The sequence below is a fragment of the Lepidochelys olivacea genome (genome assembly GCF_965140295.1).
Source record: "Lepidochelys olivacea isolate rLepOli2 genome assembly, chromosome: 3".
Lineage (NCBI taxonomy): Eukaryota > Metazoa > Chordata > Testudines > Cheloniidae > Lepidochelys > Lepidochelys olivacea.
The window spans coordinates 108,888,286-108,912,897 of record NC_140413.1 but is presented as its reverse complement, the minus strand read 5'-3'; the positions used below and the strand labels follow the sequence as shown (position 1 = coordinate 108,912,897).

The window sequence follows — 24,612 nt, the reverse complement described above, 5'->3', positions numbered from 1 at the left end:
ACAGCACTAAAAATGAAAACCCAAGGGTCTGAAGACAAGTCCACTGAAATGACATCACACGAAATGTAAATGTATCATTTTCATTTCAATAGAGTATCAACAACAAATTTTGCTTGTGACCTGCTTCATTGCTGAACTGCAAACATATCTGTCTATTGAAATTGTTTATTCCTGGCTATCCTATCTACAGTGTCTGATGATCTGATGTTCCATTAATTGAAAAGTAATGTACAATAGAAAACTCCTGCCTACACACATTCACATTCGAATAGCAATAAAGGGGTTAACACATAAAACACAGGTTTTCTTTTTAGCCAAAAGACAGGAGAAATAAAACAAAACAAAACAGAAACATAAAAATTGACAAGTATCAGATCAGTGGATTTCAAAACAAAATACCAGATTAACAAGTATGCAGTTTTCAGAGTAGCAGCCGTGTTAGTCTGTATTCGCAAAAAGAAAAGGAGTACTAGTGGCACCTTAGAGACTAACCAATTTATTTGAGCATGTTGCAGTGTTGTTGTAGCTGTGTTGGTCCCAGGATATGAGAGAGGCAAGGTGAGTGAGGTAATATCTTTTATTGTACCAATTTCTGATGGTGACCTGAAGAAGAGCTCTGCGTAAGCTCGAAAGCTTGTCTCTCTCACCAACAGAAGTTAGTCCCATAAACAATATTATCTCATCCACCTTGTCTCTCTGATTATCAAATGCATTTTGGCTTCTTTGTACCACTCCACTGGCATTAAGCAACCTTAAAGTTGGTGTAGCCAGCTGCTGGCACATATGCCCCTGTAAATGAGGGATACTGCAATGGTACAGGGCCGTTGTAGTGGCTCTGAACCCTCCTAGTACCCAGCTCAGGGAGACTGTCTGAGGCATCCTTGTGCCCCAGCATTCCACAACTGCCAGACACAGGGCCCACTAAACAGCTGATGAAAATTAGAGCCGTCCCCCAGCTGGTTTATTTTACACTAAGGACCAGACTGGCAGCTGGAGAGCTCAAGATCAACAGGATTCACATAAAGAAAAGGAGTACTTGTGGCACCTTAGAGACTAACCAATTTATTAGAGCATAAGCTTTAGGGATTCACATAGGACCTTTGCACACCCCAGTTGTGCTAAGCACTAATCAGCTACAGCAGACAGTCTGGCCCCAAACGTAGACTTCTGTCTATAATATTTTATCTAGGTTTAAAAAGTACATCACTTAAACTAAAAGAAAAGGAGTACTAGTGGCACCTTAGAGACTGCCACTAGTACTCCTTTTCTTTTTGTGAATACAGACTAACACGGCTGCTACTCTGAAACCTATCACTTAAACTGTTGTGCAATTGAAACTATGAATGTGCAGCTTGGACAGTTTAACAAATACATAACCTCTGATGAAATTTCAAAGTTCTTTACTTCTTTGTTTTTAAAAAAAACAGAACATCTCTATATATTCCACCCTGTTTTGCAGATTTAGTATGGTCTTTCCAATGGGAAGTTAGTAACTGGAAAATTTCCCATTTGATATGGAATTAGCATGCCACAATCTGCTCTAAGGTTTTCTTATGCTCAAGAACTGTCCAATAAACTGCAGAGGTTTTTCCAACAAAGCAGCTGAAACTCCTAAAATACTTTCTGCACTCATTGTCAGGAAAAGGCATTTGGTAAATCAAATCTCTAGGTTTTCAGTTTACAGACAATAATTTCAAAATGTTACAAAATTCTGCACTCACCAGTTTATACAGGCTGACAAAGACTGAGTTGTTAATTAAATGTCCTGTCCAGTATATGATTGTTCTATAAATTTTTTAAGCAATTTTTATATCATATCATTTATATATTTTATATCATTCAAATTGCATGTGCACAAACTATTTTAAAATTAATCATCATCTTTCATTTACAGTTTTTAAGATCAATTTATTTGTGATGTGAAAAGTCACTACATTACACACACACATGCCCACCCCCAAATTTGGAAAAATATTTAAGTATCACACCTTATTCTTTCAATAGAGGAAGCAGAAATGAATGAGAAAATCGGGAGAGATGCAAGAACTTACTAAGAAAAATCAGAAGAAAGGGTCAAGCAAATAAAGTCAAGTTGCACAATTAGCTGAAAAAAAAAAAGAAATGGCAGGGATGGATGAGTGAAACAGTATTTCAAAAACAGAAAAACTGAACCTTGGCAATAGCATAAAACATAAATCAAACTATCAAATTACAACATAATCAAAATATTAAATTGTGAAAGTAACGGAAATACATAATACAGCCATACATAAGGATAGTTCTTATTCACCAAAACTGGGCCCATGATCTTTTATTGGAAAGAGATGATAGTTTTCTCACTTACCCAAATCCTGCACACATATCATGTAGATAGTAAATAAATACAGAAAGTGCGGCAGCTTCCGTTTCCAGTGATAGTACCACATATCACTCACAGGTGACATCCTATGAAGCAAGAAAGCAACAGCTTAGGAAACCTTTAAACAAGCCAAAACTTGATTTTTTCAGTAATAATTAAGATATTGCTATTACACCAGCAGCTGAAAAATATAGAGTTCCTTAGAATCTTGCTTTAAAAGAGTGTTGTCTCTGGTCTTTACATGGAGGGCAAAAGACAAGGTGTTCATATCTCTGATAACAGACAGGCAAGCCAAAAGATGGACTGTGATTGGGGGTGTGGGCCATGCATGGTGGGTGCGTGGTTGTTTATGACAGTTTGTAGCCCATATTCAAAACATGTAGAGTGGATGATGTAAGAGGGATATGGTCTATATGTTGAGACTGGGCAGGAATATGGGTGAAGTTAAGGTTCTTTTTGGAATTTGCAACTCACTGACATGTATTATAGACAATATGAAGAGTGCATTTGAATATTTACCTTTCTTCCCATAACTGTTCTTTCCGACACTTTTCAGTCTTAAGGTTTTTATAGCTGTAACATTCCTTGGTTTACATATTGTACAGTAAATAGGAACCTTAACTTAAAGGTAGTATTGTCTGTCTGTCAGTGACCAGAGGCCCAATCTTACTCTCACTAAAATAAATTAGACTCTTGATATTTAATACAATAAATACAAAAATAGTTTGGCCAATTCTATTTACATTCCTTTGCTTTTAAAGCATATATGACAATTTTTAGGCCAAATCAAAATGTTCCTAGTTAAAATTATGGTATGTGGAAGCTGGACAAGCAAGAAATAAGGCTTATAATGGAACTTAGTCCCAACCTTTACTATGGAGATATAATCATGGATCCAAAATTAATTGTAACCTATTATATTGCTTTCTCTTTTTATGCAACAACTCAGCAACAAGCAACAGCAAAGAAGTGAAACACAGCTCACATATTATATTGACCAACCCCATTCCCATCCTATTTTGAACTGACAGCCTATAATTAGCCTTTTTCCAGTAAGAAATTATTCATTTATATTATATTGAGGAGACAGGGGGATGGAGGGAATAGGATGGACTGGCAAGAACACTGAACTAACAGTAATGAAAAAACATCACACACAAATGTCTGTCAGGATAGTGAAATATTAAATAAATTGACCCAAAAGACATTTTGGATGAACTTTAATGCCATTTGTCAGGCTGTGAATGTGAGGGAGGTGAATGAGAGGAAAAAATACAGGCAGTTAAACATATCATAAAAACCTGACTTTTTTAAACATATAGAAATCTTTTTTCTTTCCCCACTCCACATTTATTGCTTTAAAACTGATAGTGAAAGCTGGGGGTAAATTTAAAATCTTGTCCACTAATGGCTCTTCTAGCTTTTGAAAGAAAAAAATTAAACACCAACAAGCCTAGATGAGTAAGCATCCTAAAATAATCGACTGTAATGAAACAACTAATGTTGCAAGTTTAAAAGTAATAGTTCTTCAAATCAGTCCTCTGAATCATATGCTACAGACCTAGGTAAACAACATTTCATGAGATTAACTGCTGTGGATGGATTGTAGGAAAACCTAACTGGTGTTCTCTAATATAAGTATCTGACTACAAAAAGGTCCAATTCTTTATTGAAAGTTTTGTTAAATTATTAACTTGAAGCTGATTTATTTTCTGAGATATGGTAAAATTAAACTTTAAAAGTTTTAAAGACAAGCACAGAACATTCAGGGCTCTGAAATACAAGAATCTCTTTGATGAAGCCAGACACAGCAGAATAAGCAGATTACTACACAATAGAAATATTGTCCTCCAACTCAGTGGTCCATAAATTCTTGTTAGCATCTCAGACAACAGAATGCCAAGACTTTGGGAGCTGTACAGTATGCAAAAAATAAGTTTCATACACATACAGATACCCTAAATATTCCCCTAGAAAGTTATTGTTGATGAGAAGCTATCCTGTTTAGACAGCAAAATAAATCATATATACAGGGATGCAATTAAAACCTCAACATTTGCCAGTTGGGGTGGTGACTGTAAAAGGATATCCTCTCTTTCAAATACAGGAGAATACAGTGGTCCTCATGAGTTGGTAAGTTCTTGTACAACTCACCAACTGCTGTTTCTACAAGAACTTACCAACTCATGAGGACCACCTGAACCTTCCAAAAAAAGGACTGAAATCTGGCAAGCCTTTTGGGGATTGGACTATAGCTTTTAAAGCATTTTCATTCAATCCTGAAGCACATTGGAAAGAATTCTGGGATAATCTAAAGTCTCAGACAAACTCCTCATTGCGGAACCCCACAAAAAAACTTCCTGGCTTAAACCTACACTGGAAAGAATGGCCCACATTGAACCATTTTAGAACACTGAATGGCAGATGCTGTCATCTCTTGCACCTTTGGAAGATGAGCAACAACTCACAATGTATCTGTGGACACCAGTCACAAACTATGGATCACACTGTAAATCAGTGCCTGCTTTGATTGTTTACTGGTGGCATCTCAGACTTACATCAAGTGGCTCACTTACACAATGGCTCACAAATTTGGACTTCCTCTCTTGCCATACAAAAGCAGCAGCAACAGCACTGCAGATTAAGTACAGAAGAAACTGCTGTCTGAGATCATTTCAGAATAGCCTGGTAATTGGAGAAGTCATATTGTGAAAGTGAATAACGGAACTAAAGGCAAATATTAACATTAAGCACTAAATATTTATAAAGAGCATTAAAAATTAAAAAGTTCTGTAAAAGTGCTAAATATGCTAAAATACTAACATGTCAATTTAATGCAAATAATATATATTTATTAATAATAATTCTGTTGATTATTAATGGTTATTAAAATCTAAAACTTGAACCTAAATAGCAAATGAATAATTCAACAAGCAAATTAGTGAATAATTAGTGAAAAATAGTATCTTGCAGTTTGGAGACATCTTAGAGAGCAAGAAGGGCTGCATTTTCCTCCTTAACATTCATAACTAGGGCCCTACCAAATTCACATCCATTTTGGTCAATTTCATGGTCATAGGATTTTTAAAATCGTAAATTTCATTATTTCAGATATTTAAATCTGAAATGTCAGTGTTGTAATTCTGGGGGCCTGACCCAAAAAGGAGTGTGTGTGTGTGTGTGGGGGGGTCATAAGGTTATTGTAGGCAGGGGTTGTGGTACTGCTACCCTTATTTCTGCACTGCTGCTGGCGGTGGCGCTGCCTTCAGAGCTAGGTGGCCGAGCAGCAGCTGCTGGCCAGGAGCCCAGCTCTGAAGGCAGAGCTGCCGCCAGCAGCAGTGCAGAAGTAAGGATGGCACTATTGCTGCTGGTGGGGCGCTGCCTTCAGAGCTGGGCATCCTGCTCTCTGTCCAGCCCAGCCCTGACGGCAGCACAGAAGTAAGGGTGGCAATACTGCAACCCCCCTAATATAACCTTGTGATTCCCCTGCAATTCCATTTTGGATCAGGACCCCCCAGTTTGAGAAACGCTGGTCTCCCCCGTGAAATCTGCATAGTATTGTGTAAAAGCACACAGAAGACCAGATTTATGGGGGGAGACCAGACTTCACAGTCCATGATGCGTTTTTCATGGCTTTGAATTTGGTAGGACCCTGTTCATAACTAATGGAGAGACAAGAATATGAGGATAGTAACGTAATAACCCCCCTCCCAAGGGATCAAGTAAATACTGTAAACTGTAACAAGAATGACTATTACAGAGGAGTAAAGCTTCAGATAATTTCTGCCTCTAACAACCAGATTCACTGCAATTGTGAACATGGCTCAAAGTGATGTCTCTTTCTCACTCTCTTTAAAATTTAGACAAAATTCAGAACAGTGAGTCCGATTCGGTCTTCACTTAGTTACATGCATGTGACCCCAGAGAAATCCATGTAGCTAAAGCAGAATTTGGCTCAATATACTGTAGTTGGCAACTATCTCATTATAGCTGGATGTAATCCCACTATAGTTATCCTTTTATACATGTTTTTAACAAATATCAGTTATCCCTCTACAGATGTAAATGCTCTGCAGAATATTAAATGCAGTCTACAACGGCTAACAAAAGCATTACCGATTTTTTCAGTGAAAAGACAATTTTAGATACTGCTGTGACATACCCAGTTGAGCACTCTAGCTACCAACTTTGTGCAAACCATAGCTACTGTACTCCTATTTCCTATGATGCAGGAGACAATGGGTGTATTCACAATTCATTCTGGAAGAGCAAAAATGTAATGTAATTTATCTAAACCATAAATGGGGTGGTAATTTGACATGGTTCAAGACCAATTTAGTGCTTGTCTTGCTAAATCTAACTACCAAAAATCCCACATTGTATATACAGTATACAGCTAAAGCAACACCAGCATATTTTTGGAAACACACAACTTTGGAGTAAAATACATACTACTCCTGAATAATCCAGTAACCTGTGGTTCATGCACCAATACCTCATCTACAGAACATGCTGGACATATCTGCCTACACCTTGTTCAAAACCTGGGCAGAGTTCTCCAGAGTGGGATGTGAATTCTGCCCTAGGCAGATTGACTGGATTTTCTTTGATCTTTGACATGGATGAAACTATTAAGAAAAAAAAATGCTGCTGACAGTTTGAAATTTAGAAAGAGATACCACCAATTTCAAAACATCTCATTTAAATTAGGAAACAAAAATATTTTATGATGTAATCACGATGGAGTTATAAAGCAACAAGTGAGAGACAACTACTTCGCGTTTTAGTTCCTGCACACTAACGAAAGAGTACACTTCAATTCTACCTCATTTTTAACTGTAAATTGCTAATTTCAGACAATGGCATTTAAAAGGTTCGTTTTGTAGAGTGCTGCTTACTCTCCCCATATACAACCGTTCTCGGAGCCAGCCAAAAATCTGACTAGAAAATACTGGCGGAAGATGAAGGTAAGGCATATACATTTTAATTTAAAACGTGTCATTTGTATGTATCCGATATTTTCTTGGTCCTTGGATTTCCCTCCAAAATGAATTTTCTAGCGTTTTAAGTTACCAACATGCTCGTGCAACGCTTGTTCTCTAGTCATAAATTCTTCTCGCTTTACTTTACCTTGTGCTGTAAAAGAAAGCTACCCTTTGCGCCTGTATCATTGCTTTCATTCAGTGCCAATCACAGGCTTTGTATCTTTAGGTGTGAATGTGCTAGAGAAGCACCAACAGCTCCTTTGTATATGTCAGCAAAGGCAGAGCCTACTTGGGAATCTGCCCAAGATTCAGTACAATTCTAAAGGGCTAATCCCTGGACCGGATAGTTTATCAAAGATAGCGTCTACGAACCCTTTGTGAAGGTGCCCTTTCTCTCCCTCCGAAAGGCTGCGGGAATCTAGCAATCTCTCTCCAGTAGGAGACTGTGGGGAACAGCGAGGAGTGGGGCTTAAATTATTATTCTGCCTGACCCCTCCTTCTCCCTTCCCTTCCTTCCTATTTTTGGCACAGTACCTTGCTGGCTAGAAAAAGTACCTCTCGCCGATCTGTTTCTTAGATCTGAACTCCGCTTTGAAAGAGTTGAACTTTAGGCTCCAGATAACGTGAACACACACACACACACACACACACACACACACAGACACACGCGCGCGCGCACTGCCCCACAAGCAAAGCACATTAAGGATGGGATGGGCTTTGTTTCCTTTTGCAATGTTCCCCTGGAAGCATCGAAAGTAAAGAGTAACTTCTGCCTTCAAGCTGACTGTAAATAATTATAGATATTTTTTTTAAAAAATCGGTCTTCTCGGGATCTTACAGAACATTCTTTTGGCAAATCCCGATATTGGCCAAGCAGTATCTGTTGGCAAGTGTGCACAGATAGACAACACGGTTGGCCCATTCTTCTAGCCCTACCTCTCTGCACAGAATAAACCTGAGATTCAGCACGGGCTACAGGGGGAAGAAATGCGGTCTGTCTGGCCGGAATCCCTTTGACCAAGGACCAACCGGTTTGCCGCCCCTAGCAGCTGGCGAGAGTCGGTCCTTACCAAACTGTTCCGACGGTTAAAAATACTCCTCGCCCCACTGTGGAAAGCGCAGGGAGGCGAAACTTACATGTTGACATTAGCGGGCTGCTGTCCTCCGGCGGGTGCCAACCACCATCCCCTGCTGCTGCGGCCGCCGCCTCCGTCTCGCTCCCGCTCGCGCTTCCCGGGAAGTTCCGCAGCCTCTGCCCACCTGAGACACACGCAGCGTCCCGCGCGGGCGGGCAACGCGGGGAGCGGCCCCTGCTCAGCCCGGGTCCCTCCCGCTCGCCGCGGTGGCCGCGCTTTGCCTCTCCAGTCGCACCCGGCGGGAGAAAGCGGGGGCTGCACTGGGCGGGTGCTGAGCGGGCGGGAGGCTGGGGCCGGTCGTTGGGAGGGTGGGTCCCTGCGCTGCCCACCCCTCCCCCTCGCTGGGGTCGGGCTGGCCGCCCCGGGCAGCTGCGGTGTCTCTCGGCTTCCAGCGGGCCGGGGATTATTCAGGTGGCTGCGCAGCCGGCTGCGACTCGGGACAGTGCGGCTGGCGGACCGCCCCCGCCCGCGGGCTCTCCCCTCGGAGGCCGGGCTGAAGGCGCCTCGCAGCGCCATCCGGCAGCGGTGATCTGGGCCCCACAACACCAGCAGGAGAGAGAGCACAGGCAGCTAGGGGCACCCCCTGCCCGGGACACCTCAGCCGCAGAGACACACCGCCCCGGAGACACCCCCCCCCCGCCTGCCACACGCTGCCCCAGGGGTGCACGAATCAGAGATACCCCCCCACACCACACGCTGCCCCATAGACACTCGCCCACCACACGGGCTGCCCCAGGGGTGTCCCCCCCCGCCCGCCACACGCTGCCCCGGAGACACCCCCCTCACCACCACCACCCGCTGCCCTAGAGACACCCGCCAGCCACACGCTTCCCCGGGGGTGTACGCTACAGTGGGGACACAACACCTCAGAGACATAGTGCTCCAGAGACCCCCACCCACTGCTTGAGGGGCACACACTCCAGAGACACCCACTCACTACCCACTGCTCCAGGAGGGCACACTACAGTGGGGACACAACACCTCAGAGAGACTCCCTCCCCGCCCCCGAGAGACACACTGCTCCAGGGGCACACAACAACCCTGAGACACTCACCACTCCCAGAGATACACTCCACACTACTCCAGGGTCACACCTGCCTCCCTCCCTGCTGCCAGCTGCACACCACACCCCGCCTCTGGAGCACATACACACATCCCAGGGACACACAACCTAGGAATACACACACCAACCCAGGGATGCACATACAACCTTGAGGACATACACACTCCATGCACTGACTCCGAACTGACTGACACTTAAAAGTGCACTACCAAATTTGAGTTCCATGCAGAACTTAGCACCTAGGAAAGTGCCACCAGCTCAGCAACAAAGGGGTTAATTGAACATGTCATTGCTCCTGGTGCCAATTGACTGGATGCCACTAGAATTTTGAAATTTTTTGAAATAATTTTCGTAAGGGATGGATAAACCAGTTTGGTTCACCTATTTTTAAAACCAAACTTTTTTGCGGCACTGCAATATTCAGATAATGCTATTTCTACATAGAATCTCTCCCTTCCAGTTTCTATCCAGATGTAAAAGATTTGAAATACTGGAAGAAAGACTGACCTCATGGTATTTCCATCCCGTTCCAGTAATGGAAGCACTGGAAACCTCATGAGGAAAGTTTTTCTTTGTCCTAAATTTTCAGTCCAGTTTTGCAGAGATTAGGAAAGTGTGGATAAGCTTTGAATGGGCATTCAAATGTTTGGATGCTTATCTGAACCACAACCTAAAGCTGAACCTTTTAAAGTTCACCTATATATATATATTATACACGGATGGTGTCAAAGGCAAAGGATCACAGAGACAAAAGAAATAATTCCAGATTAGTCACATTCAATTAGTTTTTAGCCATGTCAGAAAAATGATCTACTTTTCTGTTGTAAAATGGAAATTAAATGCCAAACAAAACTGCAAACACTGAAAATATCAAAGAGCATAAAACCCTGTGACTCGTAGTGTTGTAGTTTGAAGGAAAGGGAGGTGGACAGTTTTGCATCATGTATACCAAAGTAAATTCCTCTCAATTTTAGTGGAAAGTGAAAAATATCTCTGTATATACTACAGTATTTCTGTTTAAATGCCTATTGGATCTCTCATAAAAACCCTTCATGGTACTCTGCAAGAATTGGCAAGAACACTAATGCTTGCAAGTGTGATATTTCAGTGTTTTGGGCCATTACAGTAGAAGACATGACAATGTTATAGGCAAACTAGGGAAATATGGTCTATGAAGTGGTCTAGATAGAAGAAATAATTATAAGGGGTGTGTGTGTTTGTGTGAAGTGTTACAGTAGCTGCGTTGGTTCCAACACAGCTCAAAAGCTTGTCTCACCAACGGAAGCTGATCCAATAAAAGATATTCCTTCACCCACTTTGTGTCTCTTATAAGGTGGGTGCACATCTAGTTGAAAGAGTAGTTAGCAATGGCTCACTGTCAAACTGGGGGGACATATTAAGTGGGGTCCTGCAGAGCTCAGGCCTGGGTCAGTACTACTCAATATTTTCATTTCACCTGGATGACGGAGTAGAGAGTACACAGACAAAATCTGCAGGTGACACCAAGCTGAGAGGGGTTGCAAACACTTGGGAAACAGGATTAGAATTTTAAATGATCTTGAAAAACTGGGGAATTGGTCTGAAATCAATTAGATGAAATTCAATAAAGACAAGTGCAAAGTATTGTGAAGAGGGTCTTCAAATAGTAGATTCCTGGTATTGTCCTTGTGAGCAGCAACAATTAGAGAAGTTTACTGATGTTAACTGGGTTCCTGCAACCCAAAAGCTAATTAGGACTAATTTTAACCATTAACAAGCAACGGAATCCATCAAACCCACAAATATAATATAAAACACACACAAAAATTGAAGATAATTTCCACATTTTTCACATGTACACACAAGGGGATTGCACAGACAACCTTAATTCCAGCATTTCCTAAGCTTTGAATGCTAAAATTTACAGTCTTAACAGTTTTTTAGCATAGGTTTTTTTTAAAATGTAGTTTTTAAAATAGAAAAAAGTCAGAATCATGTGGAATCATACTGAACCCCAGCTTGGCTCATCATTAGGGTTTGGAACTTTAGATTCACTGCACAGACCTCTACCACCTGAACTAATGCAGTAACTAGTAGCAGTAGTAGTCTATTATCCTCTATGTGGATGAGGACTAGAAGAGGGATGCCCCTGTGTTTTACTGCTATTTGCTGTCAGCAGAGGAATGGTGAGACTCATAACTCCTAGGTTCTGGAGGGGAGTGTTCTCTAGTGGTCACAGACATTTTAGCCAATTCCCCCACAAGGCTGCCCCTGTTCAGCTCTCCTCCTATCTAACCCCCACCCCTCCTTGCCTCCCTTTGTCCACTACTCTCCATGCCTTGCATCCTGCCCTCTATGCCTACCCTTCCCCCGCCTCCTTTTCCTATCCAACCCCCTGGCTCCTGCCCCACCACTCTCCTCCTATCTACTCCCACCCCAGCTTCAGTTCCTATTTCCCTTACCCTCTGCTCCTATCCGGTCCTCCCCCTCCCATACTTTGGGCTCATGCCCCCTACCTTCTCTGTGCCTATGCACTCCTCTTCCACTCCCTCTGCTCCTAACCCCCCCTACCCCCGACTCATATACCCCTCCCACTTCTGCTCCTTCCTCACTCTCTGGTTCCTGTCAGCCCCTTTCCCCAGCCCCCACTCCTCACCCCTCTGCACTCCAGTCAGCTCAAGTGTTACCATCCCCAAGTGTTAAACGCCCATGCCATGCATCTAGCCCCAAATATTAATGAAACAGGCTAAAAATCATGGGATTTTTAAAAAACTACATGTTATTTTTCTTGGCCTTCTTGTTTCAGAGCAAAAACATGATTCCTGGAGCTGGGACTGTAAGAAAAACACTATAGGTCATGAGACTCACAATCAAATCACAAGAGTTGGCAAGACTACAACTTCCTCCTCCTCCATGCTGCCTGGGCCCAGCAGGGGGTGCATTAAGAACAGTGGGGGCACAGGCTCCCTGCTCTAAGTTCCAGTGCCCAACACTACAGCAGCACAGAGGAGCAATTGCAGTGAAAGTCCTGCTGAGCCCCTAGAATCCTGGGCTGAAGCTTGCCCAGTACAGATGGAATCTTCAGGGAATTTAGCTGTGAGTGCCAACAGGCCTTACTGAGCATGTGCAAACTGAGTTCTTTCAGAGACAAATTTGCTGTCCCTCTGAAAATCTTCCCAAAAGGCACATCCCCATCATCAGATTTCCTTGCCAAATTTTAGGGCCCTGCTCCAACAAAGTATCTGTGGCATGGTGTTTTTTTTGTTTGTTTGTTTGTTTTTTTGTTTTTAAACATGGGTAAAACAGCATATTTTCCTAACTCTTGTTCTCAGAAATGGATGAATCATTTTTACTGAAACTTTAAAATAAAAATTCAGCCTGAGACAGATATGCAGCATGGAAAATTTCATCCCAAAAGGCTAAAGCATGGCGAAGTTATGAGCAACTGAAAACAGGGCCATATTATGGGAAGAGTCTGGCAACCTTAACTATTGGCAGTGCTACCAGCATTGCATACAATATATGTCAGGCTCCCTTAAAAATATGAAAGGCCTAAAGTTAGAGGCATTACCAAAAATAGGATTTTTTTTTAAATATCCATATACTGAACCCTCAACAGTAGGCATGGAACATGTTTCTACAGTTTAAAAATATTCAGCTATTTTCAATATTTCTATATTTCACATGTTAGAGACACAGATATGTAGAAAATCCATATTCAGCAAGGACAAAAAAAATAATAATCAAGAAAAGCCTGAGAAACTATACGAATTGTACTGGATTTTATTAAAGGTAGTCCAATGTGGTAAAAATCATCTAAATTCTATGTTTAGCAGCTGCCCTGGATCCTGCATTTTTACACAATGGCAATAAAATAATAATGATAGTAATATAATACTAATAATAGTTAAGTCAGTAAACTCCTAGAGATATAATATCTTTTTGCTAAAGCATATTTTCTTAAGAGGCCTGGATGTTCATAATTTTGTAACTATATCACATTGAGGAACAATAGATTAATAATGAGCAATATATGTACAAGCTAACACAAGATAGGGAGAAAATAAGAGGCACAATAACTATTTAAACATGTTTTACTATTATTGTGTCTTTTATGGTTTATGTTCCTGGTTTGATAAAATAATTAACTTTGAGTGATAAGGACACTGTTAATGAATGATACTACGAACAACTGCTTAATATCCTAAAAAGAAAATTGCTTTCAGAGTTTTTGTGGATTTCAACAGATTTTTGGCAATTTTTTTTCATGTGATTACAAACTCCTGGGAAGGACTGTGCTTCCTATGTGTTTGTGGAGCACCTAGCACAAGGGAGATCTGATCCTGACTGGAGTCCTCGGGTAATACCACAATATAAACATGCAGACAGGGAGTATGACACATCTTGGTTCTTCCTCTGCATTTATATCAACATGGTGACATCATCATATTCTTGCAGGGCTCTACAAGCTATGTTTGCTCTCCTCCATTCCCCGTATAAGAAAAGGAATTGTATAGGGATGAAGATCATGAATACTGAGATAAATAAGTGAAGATCTGGTGAAATCAATATATTAAAACTGTGAATCTGAATAAAGGTGTTAGGGTATCATTTCATGATACCATGGTTAATTTTTTTAACACGTGTATTTGCTTTCTGGTTTTATTTATTTTTATAAACTACACCACACATATCTTTGATCCACCTCACCTTCAGAAGATACCAGATTTCTGCCACCACCTAGTCCTCTTGCATTTCTTTAGTACTTCCCATCCAACTGAATCAAACTTTGTTTGAACTACCCAAATCCAGCCCTCTCCCAAGCATAACCTGCTTCACATATACACTCTTATAGTTCCCTCACACCACACAGCCACAATACACCTTCTATGCACATACACACAAATAAATGATGCCAGCTACACAACAAACAGACTACACTACCAGTCTTGCACCCACTAACTATAATACAATGCATCTCCCCCACACACATCCGTGTTGCATCTTTTCCATTACACACATGCATACACATGCCATAATTTTGTCCTTTGTACTTGCAAACATGCCCTGCTGCCCCCCACCCACACATATATACCAAAACACACACACACACACACACAGACACCCCATGAGGGTAGTGCTGCTGGCTCTCCTTATCTCAGCCTGGTCTACACTACAGAATTATTGTAGTATAATTACATTGCTCAGGGTGTGAATAATCCACACCCCCGAGCAACATAATTATACAGACGTCAGTGGGAGAGCTTCTTTCCACCAACAGAGCTACCACCTCTTGCGGAGGTGGATTAACTTAGCCAATGGGAGAGCTTTCTCCCATTGGGTTAGAGAGTCTTCATTAAAGCCCTACAGCGATACAGAGCAGTGTTTTAAGTGTAGACTTGCCCTCAGATAGTGGCTCTGCCCTACATCTGGCTCTCCTTCCCATCATTCTCTCCTTCCTCTGCCCCTTGGGGCTGCCTAGACCTACAGCACACAAATAGCCATCAGGAGCATGCCTATGTGCTAATCTCCATGTGCACATTCATGCTCCCTGATTCTTTGTAGGGGTTAACAATGCCAGCCTGGGAATATTTAATAGGGTTAGGAACACAATACAAATACAGACAGACTCCTGATGGGAAAAGAATTCTAAAAGATAAATAATTCATTACACTTTTCAATTAAATAAAAAAAATCAAAGGTAAATTTCACCAAGGTACTGCCTACTAGAATATGAACAGTAGTTGTGTGGACAAAGGGAGACATTAATGGTAGGTTTGCATGACATTAGTGCAGAACTGGAGTAGGAAGTCAAAATTCAGAGAATTATGCACTAAAGCTTTTCACAGATGGATCTTTAACTCAGAATTAGAATGGGAGCACTGTTCTACAAACCAAACATGTTTAATTCATTGTTAAAATATGTGTTTTCCCTAGGAATTGAAATTAGAGGTGGTGTTGAATTTAGGGGGAAGTGGAGGGATTTGAAAATGACTAAATAGGAAACACTGCATGTAACCACGGCACGGGGGGTATGGGGGAATATGGAAATCCCATCACAGATGTTTCAGTTTAAATTAATTCAGTCTATTTATTCATAAACATCGCTATGCCACTCACTACTGAAGTAAGCAAACACTCTATCAAGTTGGAACATGAATGTGCATGATCCCACAAATTTCCCATTTATTGTCAGATAATGAAGAGCATGTTTATACAGATGAGCTTACATCTCATAGTAGTAGCCAGGCACAGCCCAAGCTACATTTTATTTTCTATTTCGAAGTGGTATCATATCACAAAAGTTTTAGTCTTATACAGAGCATAGTTAACACAAAGCTCTGCAGCACAGGAATCAAAATCCACCACTCTCTTTTGGTGTCTAGTCTAGGTTCATTTTGGAATTTACACTACCATCACGGCCTCTCTACTGCCCCTTAGTTTTAAAGGTGATACTACAAAAGAAAACCAACTGGACTTGTATTTCTTTACGATGAATAAATAAGGCCTGAAAAGGTTTTGGCAAAGGGGTCTGGGGAGCAGAGATGGGAGATGTCCGTTTTTTTATTTTGGAAATGTAGGTCCTGTCTACCCTGGAAAACTTTATAGTGACCGGAGAGCTAGCAAAATTATGACATCACAAGAGGCAAGTAACTGAAAGCTAAGCAAATAAAAGAAGAAAAGATTTTCATTCAGACTGTGTCAAACCTTAGTGTTTTGTCTGTATTATTTTTAAATTTTCCTAAAATTTATCTATCTGCTGTGCCTAATAAATGCTTGATGGTTAATTGTCTTGGTTAGGGCTAGGCTACCCTGACAATGCGGCATCAGTGCAGCCCTAACACTGCAGCTGTAGTGCTTCAGTGAAGATGCTAGCTACGCCGATGGGAGACAGGAGAATTTTCCCCATCCACCTAGCACTGACTACACCGGGCGTTAGGTCAGCTTAACATTGCTCAGAGGTGTGGATTTTTCCACACCCGCGACATAGTTATATTGAACTTATTTCCTAGTGTAGGCCAGGTCTTAGAGATTCAGCATCTAAAATGGTTTTGTTTGATTGAAAAATGAAAATTTATTTCAGTGAAAAGTTTTGAAGTTATTTTCATTTCAAAGTGTTCAGAAGGGACTGTGTTTGAGTTTTCACACAAACAAAATGGAGTATAATTTATATTTTGTGAAAAACATTGAACTCCAGGTTTTTGTTAAATGAAAAAATTCTATACCTATTTTGATGTTTTTTATTTTAAAAATTGAAACAAAAGGAATAGTTTTTTGTAAAAAAACAAATGACGATTTCAAACATGTTTTAATAGGTTTTTCAATAGGTTCTATTTTGATAATAAAACTTTGCTTGGAAAATTTGGATCAGTTCTACTCTCACTGAAGTGGGAAGTTCAAGTTCTTAGCTATTTATTCTTTACCCTCAGTCAAGTTCTACATTTTCCTGATTTGGAGAGTTAAGTGCTCTAGGTTGTATCTCTGTGGTTATGTGTACTGTAGGTGGGATCTCTGTGTTTAGAATCCTCCAGAATTCTGTGACATCGCCGCATGCCTCCATCAGGTATGTGTGTGCCTGCTCTCTCTATTTCTAGCTCTGGCTGCTCTACTTGCAGTGACCCCTGCTGGCAGTTTCTCTTTTCAGGTGGCTTTTCAGTGACTCAGCCCTCCACACAGGCCATGTGTAAAACACATATGAACCCCTCCTGGGCTAGCTTTCAGATAGTCCTTGCTCTGGAATGGAACAGTGCCCCCAGGGCTTCCTCCCTAGAGACTCTTCGCTTTATAGCAAGTCTTGACCAACCTCAGCTCTTTTGCTCAGTTGCTCTTTCAGTTCAGTTCACCCCCTTCTGTAGTATTTAAGTTCAATATATACTGACCCTCTTTGGGGTCTTCAGCCCCTCCCTGGGGCCTGTGTAAGCTCCCTCCTCAGGGCATGCAGGCCTACCCACTACTCCAGGTCCCAACTCGGGGACCCTACAAATAGCAGCCAAGTGCTGCATCCCTTTTAACTCTGGTGCTGGTGCTGCTGCTGCTGCTGTTCTCTGGGCCACTTCTCTGCGGCCTCAGCACCTTCACCCTCTCCTCAGGGCTGAAGTCTTACTTGAGACCCTTCAGCCAGCCAGGAGCACCTACCTTCCTCGCTCCCCCAGCCTCTGCCAGTAACTGAATCTGCTCAGGCCCAGCAGCTTCTTTTATATGAGCCTGCTGGGCTCAGATTGGCTGCTTCCCTGCAGCCTCTCTATTCTAATTGGCTGCTTCCCACTCAGCTTCTCTAAGCAGCTTGGAGGACTCACCTCTTCTCCTCTTTTCTGGGGCAGGGCATGGTAGGATTGTGAGGCCTCCAGCAGGAGACTCCCGGGCCTGGTACACCCCGTCCCACTAACTGTAAGGACCCAGACTCTAACCAAGCAGATAACCTAGAAAGAACTCTATTCTAGAGCATAGCCCCCCAAAACCCACCTATGGCTGTAGACTCAGAGCTATTGCTATAGTGACACTATGCAAAGCTTCCTAGCCACTAAGCAATGGGGAATTAGCAGTCAGAGCCAGGACTCCGCTGGAGGCCAGCAGCCCAGTCACAGCATCTCCCAGCTGATGATAGAAGGCAGCCAGCTCCTCTCTTTAATCCAAGGCAAGATGCGTTTGGGCAGAGCCAGAGTTATTAGAACACCAGTCCAAGGAGATGCCAGAGTTAGCAAGAATTATAGCACTTCCCATGTTCCTGAAGCTCATTTCATGCTGCAGCTTTAAGTTCTGGCTAATCAGGACATTTGCTGTTATTTATGTAGATACAGTAATGCATAATTGAAGGGTTCATGCAGGGTTCATGCACCTGAAAACATTCAGGGCACACCCTGAGTGTTGTGTAGGAGCAGTGCACACACTGCTCCTTCCAAAGACATGGACCATGGAAAATCGCCCAAAAACCATAAACTGTAAAAAGCTTCCTTAGACTGGGCTCAAGGCCTAAAAGCAAAAAATGTAATAAATAAAAGCTGGTAAATAAAAATATTAATCAAAGTCATATTATTCCTTTTGTTGTTTTCTTTTGTGGTTAAAATATGTAATATGCATAAATAAAAAAAAATGGATAGAAAGCCGACACAGCAGACCTTCCCGCTTGCTTGCTAAAAGCTTTGTTTATCTTGCATTTAAATCACAACACATAATAATCAAAGATGTGAATTAATTTGCATAAAAATGAAATTTCTGTATCTTTAGCCTCAACCGCTTTGACTGAACATGAGTGCTCACAGTGCTCATGCTCTAGCACCTGACAAGAGGCCCTTCAACTAGTAAAGACCAAATTTGACATTCCTATTATTTCACAGGTAAAAAACAAAACACAAACAAAAACTGCTCAGGTCTTTATCATAAAGAAGCAATAATGCGTAAAAGTTCCATCTTAAAAAAAAAATCCTTTAAAACCAATTTTACATCTTCCCTTAGTAACTAGAGATCAACTGGACCGGGATTAAAAATCTGAGGTATTCTGATGTTGTGTTCTGATGTCAACTATAATGACAGAGGCTATTGTCCAAAATTCAGATAGAGATTGTAAAGACTGAGGCATGGACGGTCAGGTCTAGTGGTCAAGGTTGGAAGACAGGAACAAGAGCCAGGGTTGTAACTGGAGTCAGAGTCAGGGGATGAGCCAGGGGTTGAATCCAGAGCTGGAGTGAGGGGTAGGGTGGAGAGACAGGAAAGCAAGAACCAGGAACAGAGGAGAATCTGGGATAAGGAAGGTAGGAACCAGGAACTGGTAGAAAGACAGGGCTCAAGAGTCAGGGTCCAAAGTGTGTGCCTGCCTGCCAGGATCCACCTAGTTGCTCAGACAACATCCTGTGCCTCTTTCTGACTTAAGCAGTGTGTCCAAGCTAATCAGGAGCTTCGTGGGCTGAACACTTGGTGAGCTAGAGCTCTACTAGCCCCATTCTCCACTAGATCTGGTGGGCTGCTGGTGGTAGCCACAGCCTGTCCACTGACTGTGGGCCTGGATTAGAGACCTGGATTCAGGCTTCCAATATTCGAGTGTTTGGATATGATGTTTTCATTTGCCTGTCTCTATCAGAAACCTGCGGTAACTTCGTTTTATTATTTGAAATTAGTTTCATTAGAAATTAATCATGAAAGTGAAGAGAGTTGAAATAAATACATGCCTAATAAATTCCTTATGACACTCAGCTGAAATTAATTTATTGTCCTTTTGACAATCCACAAAGATTAATTTAAAATTTGCAGCCATTGCTTTGAAGTTTTACCATTTTCATTTTGATGCTGAAATATTTTCTGTGGTTGTTCTTTGTCTAATTTTATTCGGAGCACATTTTATTTTTTGCATTGGCAAAAGGAAATTTCTGTTGTGGAAATGTTCATGCTTCTTATTAGTTTGACAATATTAATACAGTCAATAATTTATTAAGCTAGAGGTATTTGGAAAACTAGATGGCTAGTAGGTCAAATGAGACCCCAAAGTAATGATATGATTTATAGGCTTTTCTGAGTATTATGTGAACGGGAATTTGAGTCCAGTTCCCATTGGATTGGTTTCACCACCATAAACGCCACCATCCCAACTGGTGTATCTCTTGAAATTCTCAACAGACAGCCTTAAAATGGAACAAAGATGGGGACGGACTTGGATGAGGCACATGAGCAGGAGAGTTGGGGAAGGTGGCAATGTTCATGCAGTGCTTCTTCTATAGAATGGAGGAGGACTTCAGTCCACAATACTAAAATCTGTCAAAATTTAAAAATAAAGGAGCCTGGTATCTCTTAAGCCACAAAGGGTATGTCTGCACTGCAATAAAAAGACCCACCCTATGGCTTCAGCTGGCCCGGCTCAGCTGACTCGGGTTCGAGGAACTATAAAACTACAGTGTAGACATTCAAGCTGAAGCCTGAGCAAAGGACTCAGAGCCCAGACTCCAACCTGAGCCCGAACACCTACACTGCAATTGTATAGCCTCACTGCCTGAGCCCTGCGAGCGTGAGTCAGCTGACCCATGCATTAAGACTTGGTGCCACAGGTTTATTTCAGTGTAGACTTACCCTTCACTTAAAAGGCCTGCCAGCTGGTTGTTTACTTTGTACACCATTCAGCTAATGCAGGTGTCAAGTTAGGCCACTATTTTCCACAGGGGACAAAATGACCTCCTTCCTCAATCCATCACCAGGACCTTACACCTTCTTGGACCATGATGCAGAAGGAAGCTGTACTGGGTCAATGCAGCACAAAATTGCTACCCCATATCCTCCCTTTGTTCCCCTTACATACAGTCACCACTCTACTCCTCTTCCCGGCCCAATAATTTCCTGTCAGCTGGGTTCAGCACTGCCCTGGAATGGAAGTTGCAGCTCCTCTTACTAAATCAGAGGCAAACAGGCGATGGCTGAGCAGGAGTGGAAAGTCCAATGCACCAGGCAAGAGGGTGGGAGAAGGTATGAGGCAACTGAGGAAAGAATGAGACTTTGTACATGCTGAGAAAGACATAGGGAGAACATTTCAGAAGACTGATGGGTCAGGAGAAAACTGCTGGAAGTGAAGAAGCATAGGGGATCTGAAGAAGCGCTGGAATGAGGGATGGTGCTGGATATAGAAAAGTGAGGTGAAGGGGATAGACAAGAAGCAGTGGACATAGCAGCAGGAGCAGACAATAAGCAAAGATTGAGAGAGAGGGAAATGAATGAATGAAAGAAAAGTCAGAACAAATGGTTGTAATGAGAAAAGGAGAGAGGGAATGTGCTATAGAAAGAAAAGAAGGGAACATGGCAGAAGGAGGTAGAGAAGGAGAACAAGAAGCTGAGATGTAGATTTGGAATAAAATTTTGGAAAAAAGGAGAAAAGAAAGAATTAATAAAACAAATAGAAAAGAGAGACCGAAGGGAAACAGACATTGAAAAAGATGGTGGAAAAGATAGACCAAGAATGTATATATTTGATACAAAGATTTATTTTGAATTGATCTTAGTTAAATGAAAGATACTTTTCATGTAATGTTTCTATATACTGTACATATATATGTACAGAGAGTACATACGTATACAATTCCCATACAAAAAGTGGTAGGTTTGAGAAAGCATACCAGTAAGTTAAGGGTAAACAACCCTACAGGAACATTAAACCCCAGCAAATCCCCTAGCCATTAAAAACCCAAGACATTCAGAGTTAAGGATTATCTATGTTCTTCTTTCTCTACTTTCCATGAACCTAAATGCATCCATCCGTTAAGCTATAGGGAGAAAATGGAGCTGAAAACAGACCTCCCACACACACATTTTTCTTCGTTTGCTTTAATTTATTTAGAGTGGCTTGATCTGTGTACAACTTGAATAGTACCAGTACTGCTTGGTTTAACAGAGGAATTTAATTTTGACATTCTGCAGAGCAGTCATAACATCTGGCCCAAATCCTGAGTAGTGTGAACACCCACAATTCCTACTGAACTCAATGGGAATTGGGGTTGTTCAGCTCCTCTCAGGATTTGGTTCTTTCATTTTATATCCAAACCAGTTCCTGTATTATTTGAAAAATCTCTCCACATGAAAGCCATCTCTGCAATATAATGAATAAATTACCTTGTATTATGAGTATGGGATTTAGAGAAGACAAGACAGACAAAAAGGATCATTAAGATGTCTCCAATGATGCTCAGTGATGAAAAACTCCTTTGAAGTTGTACATTTATTGTTCCTAATTTCTTCAGTCTCAATAGACAGAAAAAAATCTTCTCTCTGTTGTCTCCCAGACAGCTGTTAACATTTACATTTACTGAAATGCAGGCTAAGAGAGAATAATAGTAACTCCGTTGCATCATAGACTGCGGGAGTGTAGGACAGCTTTCTCATTTAGGGCCCACCTTACTCACACTACACTGTGAATAGTTCCATTGAAATCAAGAGAAACTCTCCCACTGACTTCAATAGGCTTTGGATCAGCCCAGAGAAAGGAGTTCCTCAGTGTGAGTAAGGGTGCTAAAATCTAGCCCCTGGTCAATGAAACAGAGAAACAAGAGTTAGTGAGAGTCTGAAAATGTTTCACTATGGTCTAGTAAGGAGCAGGAGATCTTTTCTGGTTTATGGCTACAATCCAATTACTTCAACATTATATTCCCCCCACGGCCCTCCAAAAAAGAAAGACTGATAGGATCTTAAATTAGGTATGAATAAGGTTAAACCTTAAATAAGGATCACTGGAATCAGTGCTGTCAGATATTTCCTGATCAGTTCAAAAGAAACACTAAGATGAAATAGAATCTAGATGAGGGGAGTGCAAACTCTGGTCCAGGGCTGGATCCGGCCCATCAGGGCTTTCAATCCGGCCTGCGGGATTGCCAACTTTGTGGCACAGCGGGGCTAAGGCAGGCTCCCTGCCTGCCCTGGCTCCGTGCCACTCCCGGAACCATCCGGCACCACGTCCCTGCGGCCCCTGAGAGGTGGGGTGGGGTGAGGCAGAAGGCTCCGTGCACTACCCTCTCCTGCAGGTCCCGTCCCTGCAGCTCCCATTGGCCGGGAATGGGGAACCAGAGCCCTAACCTCTCCTGCACCCTGCACCCCAACCCTCTTCCCTGAGTGCCCAACCCCCTGTCGCACCCCAACCACCTGCCCTGCAACCCCTCCCGCACTCTGCACTCCCTCCCACACCCCAAACCCCTGCCCCAGCCCTACATTCATGGCCCTGCATACAATTTCCCCACCCAGATGTGGCCCTCGGGCCAAAAGTTTGCCCGCCCCTGATCTAGAACTATCATGAACATTTTTAGGATACAGAAGTCAATTCTATTCAAAAGGAGGCTCCACCAACATTTTGGGCAAGAGTTAAATTGTGTCATTCATTTCCTAGTGGTCCTGAACATTTATCAATTGCTTGCTTATAAGTAGCATGAAAACTAACATTCAAATATCTTTGAGTGTAGAATAGATCACCAGAATTGTCCAGTTGTATCAAATATTGGGATCTCTATGACCAGTCATCCCTTTTTATGAATAGATCTTTCCATTGGTGGCAAAATGTGATATGCCTCTTATAACAAGAAAATGCACATGTATATACGTCTTTATATCTTATTAGAGGTGCTGGTTAATAATTGGTTGCACGTGACTGCAATTCTAAGGAAAATTCAAATTTGTGTTTTTATAATCTCTTCCTTGAGCATCCATTACTTTCCTTAACTTTAGTTAAGTATTTTATGAAAGAAGACAAATTCCTTCTGAATCAAAATAGAATGAAAGTAGAATTATTACAATGGGAAGAACTTAAAACACACCACATTTATATTCAAGAACAGAAATGAACACACTGCTTTTAATTTTATGACACTTGGTGGGCATTATCCCATGAGGCAGCACACATATTTTTTTTGTCCTTGTTTTCTTTTGAGGAACATGGATGAATACAAAATGACTGGTGACAAAAGCAAAATTAAAGTGGAGACCGAGTCAAGACTGACAGGTATCAAAACAAGCATATAGTACTTTGACTATTGTCCCACATTGAAGTTCTTAATTTCAAGGGTTTTTTAATACTTACATATTTTTAGCCACTCAGCTCATGAAAATGGAGTCATATGGGGGCAAACTCATCAGGAAAGCAGAGAGCCTCTTTTAGAGAGGATAATACTGTTTGTTATTTTCTGAACTGCAAAACACAGCTCATCTGACTTGGTGTCAGTGGTGCAAATATCTGCAACTTAATCATTATGGTCTAAACATTTCCATAAATGTAGCCCCTGAGGCTTCCCTGATTTGCAGAAATGAGGAGTAACAGTTCATTTACACAAACACATTGCGTGTTTACAAAACTTAAGCTCCCCATTAACTTTTCCTTTGTATCATTCAAAGGCAGTCTGGAAAGAGAACTATAAGAAAACTTTTCAGGGAAACAATGCAGTAAAATACTTAGCCTTATTTTGTTCATGGAATGACTAGGGAGGCCTGACCGAGGCTTATGAAACTTATAATACAAGACAGAGCATGCCAGGTACCTTGTCTCCTAAACCAATGTGACCTTAGTTAATTGGACAAGCATTGTTGCTGTGGGCAAACTGGAAGCAACATTTCTCATGTTTTATGTTTGTGTCCTACTCT

General features: G+C 41.6%; 1 protein-coding gene and 1 long non-coding RNA gene across 7 annotated transcripts in view; one reads left to right on the top strand and one right to left on the bottom strand.

Moving 5' to 3' along the window:
* ADGRG6 (adhesion G protein-coupled receptor G6) overlaps window positions 1-24,612 on the bottom strand; it is a 172,964-nt gene that overhangs the window by 146,647 nt on the left and 1,705 nt on the right. For 2 of the 6 annotated variants that reach the window (XM_084622434.1, XM_084622439.1), the window contains exons 1-2: window positions 8,482-8,858; window positions 2,345-2,445 (exon numbers count right to left, since the gene is read on the bottom strand). In XM_084622434.1, coding sequence (XP_084478560.1) covers window positions 2,345-2,445; window positions 8,482-8,483 — 103 coding nt within the window. In that variant the 5' untranslated portion in view covers window positions 8,484-8,858. Of the gene's footprint in view, window positions 1-2,344; window positions 2,446-7,716; window positions 7,774-7,878; window positions 7,902-8,481; window positions 8,860-24,612 lie in introns of those variants that run through there. The other 4 variants (XM_084622438.1, XM_084622437.1, XM_084622435.1 and 1 more) reach the window with 4 other exon arrangements.
* The window catches only part of LOC311517542, a 59,864-nt gene continuing 42,408 nt past the window's right edge, over window positions 7,157-24,612 (top strand). Inside the window, exon 1 of the long non-coding RNA XR_014710732.1 lies at window positions 7,157-7,326. This is a non-coding gene — a long non-coding RNA (uncharacterized lncRNA). The remainder of the gene's footprint in view (window positions 7,327-24,612) is intronic.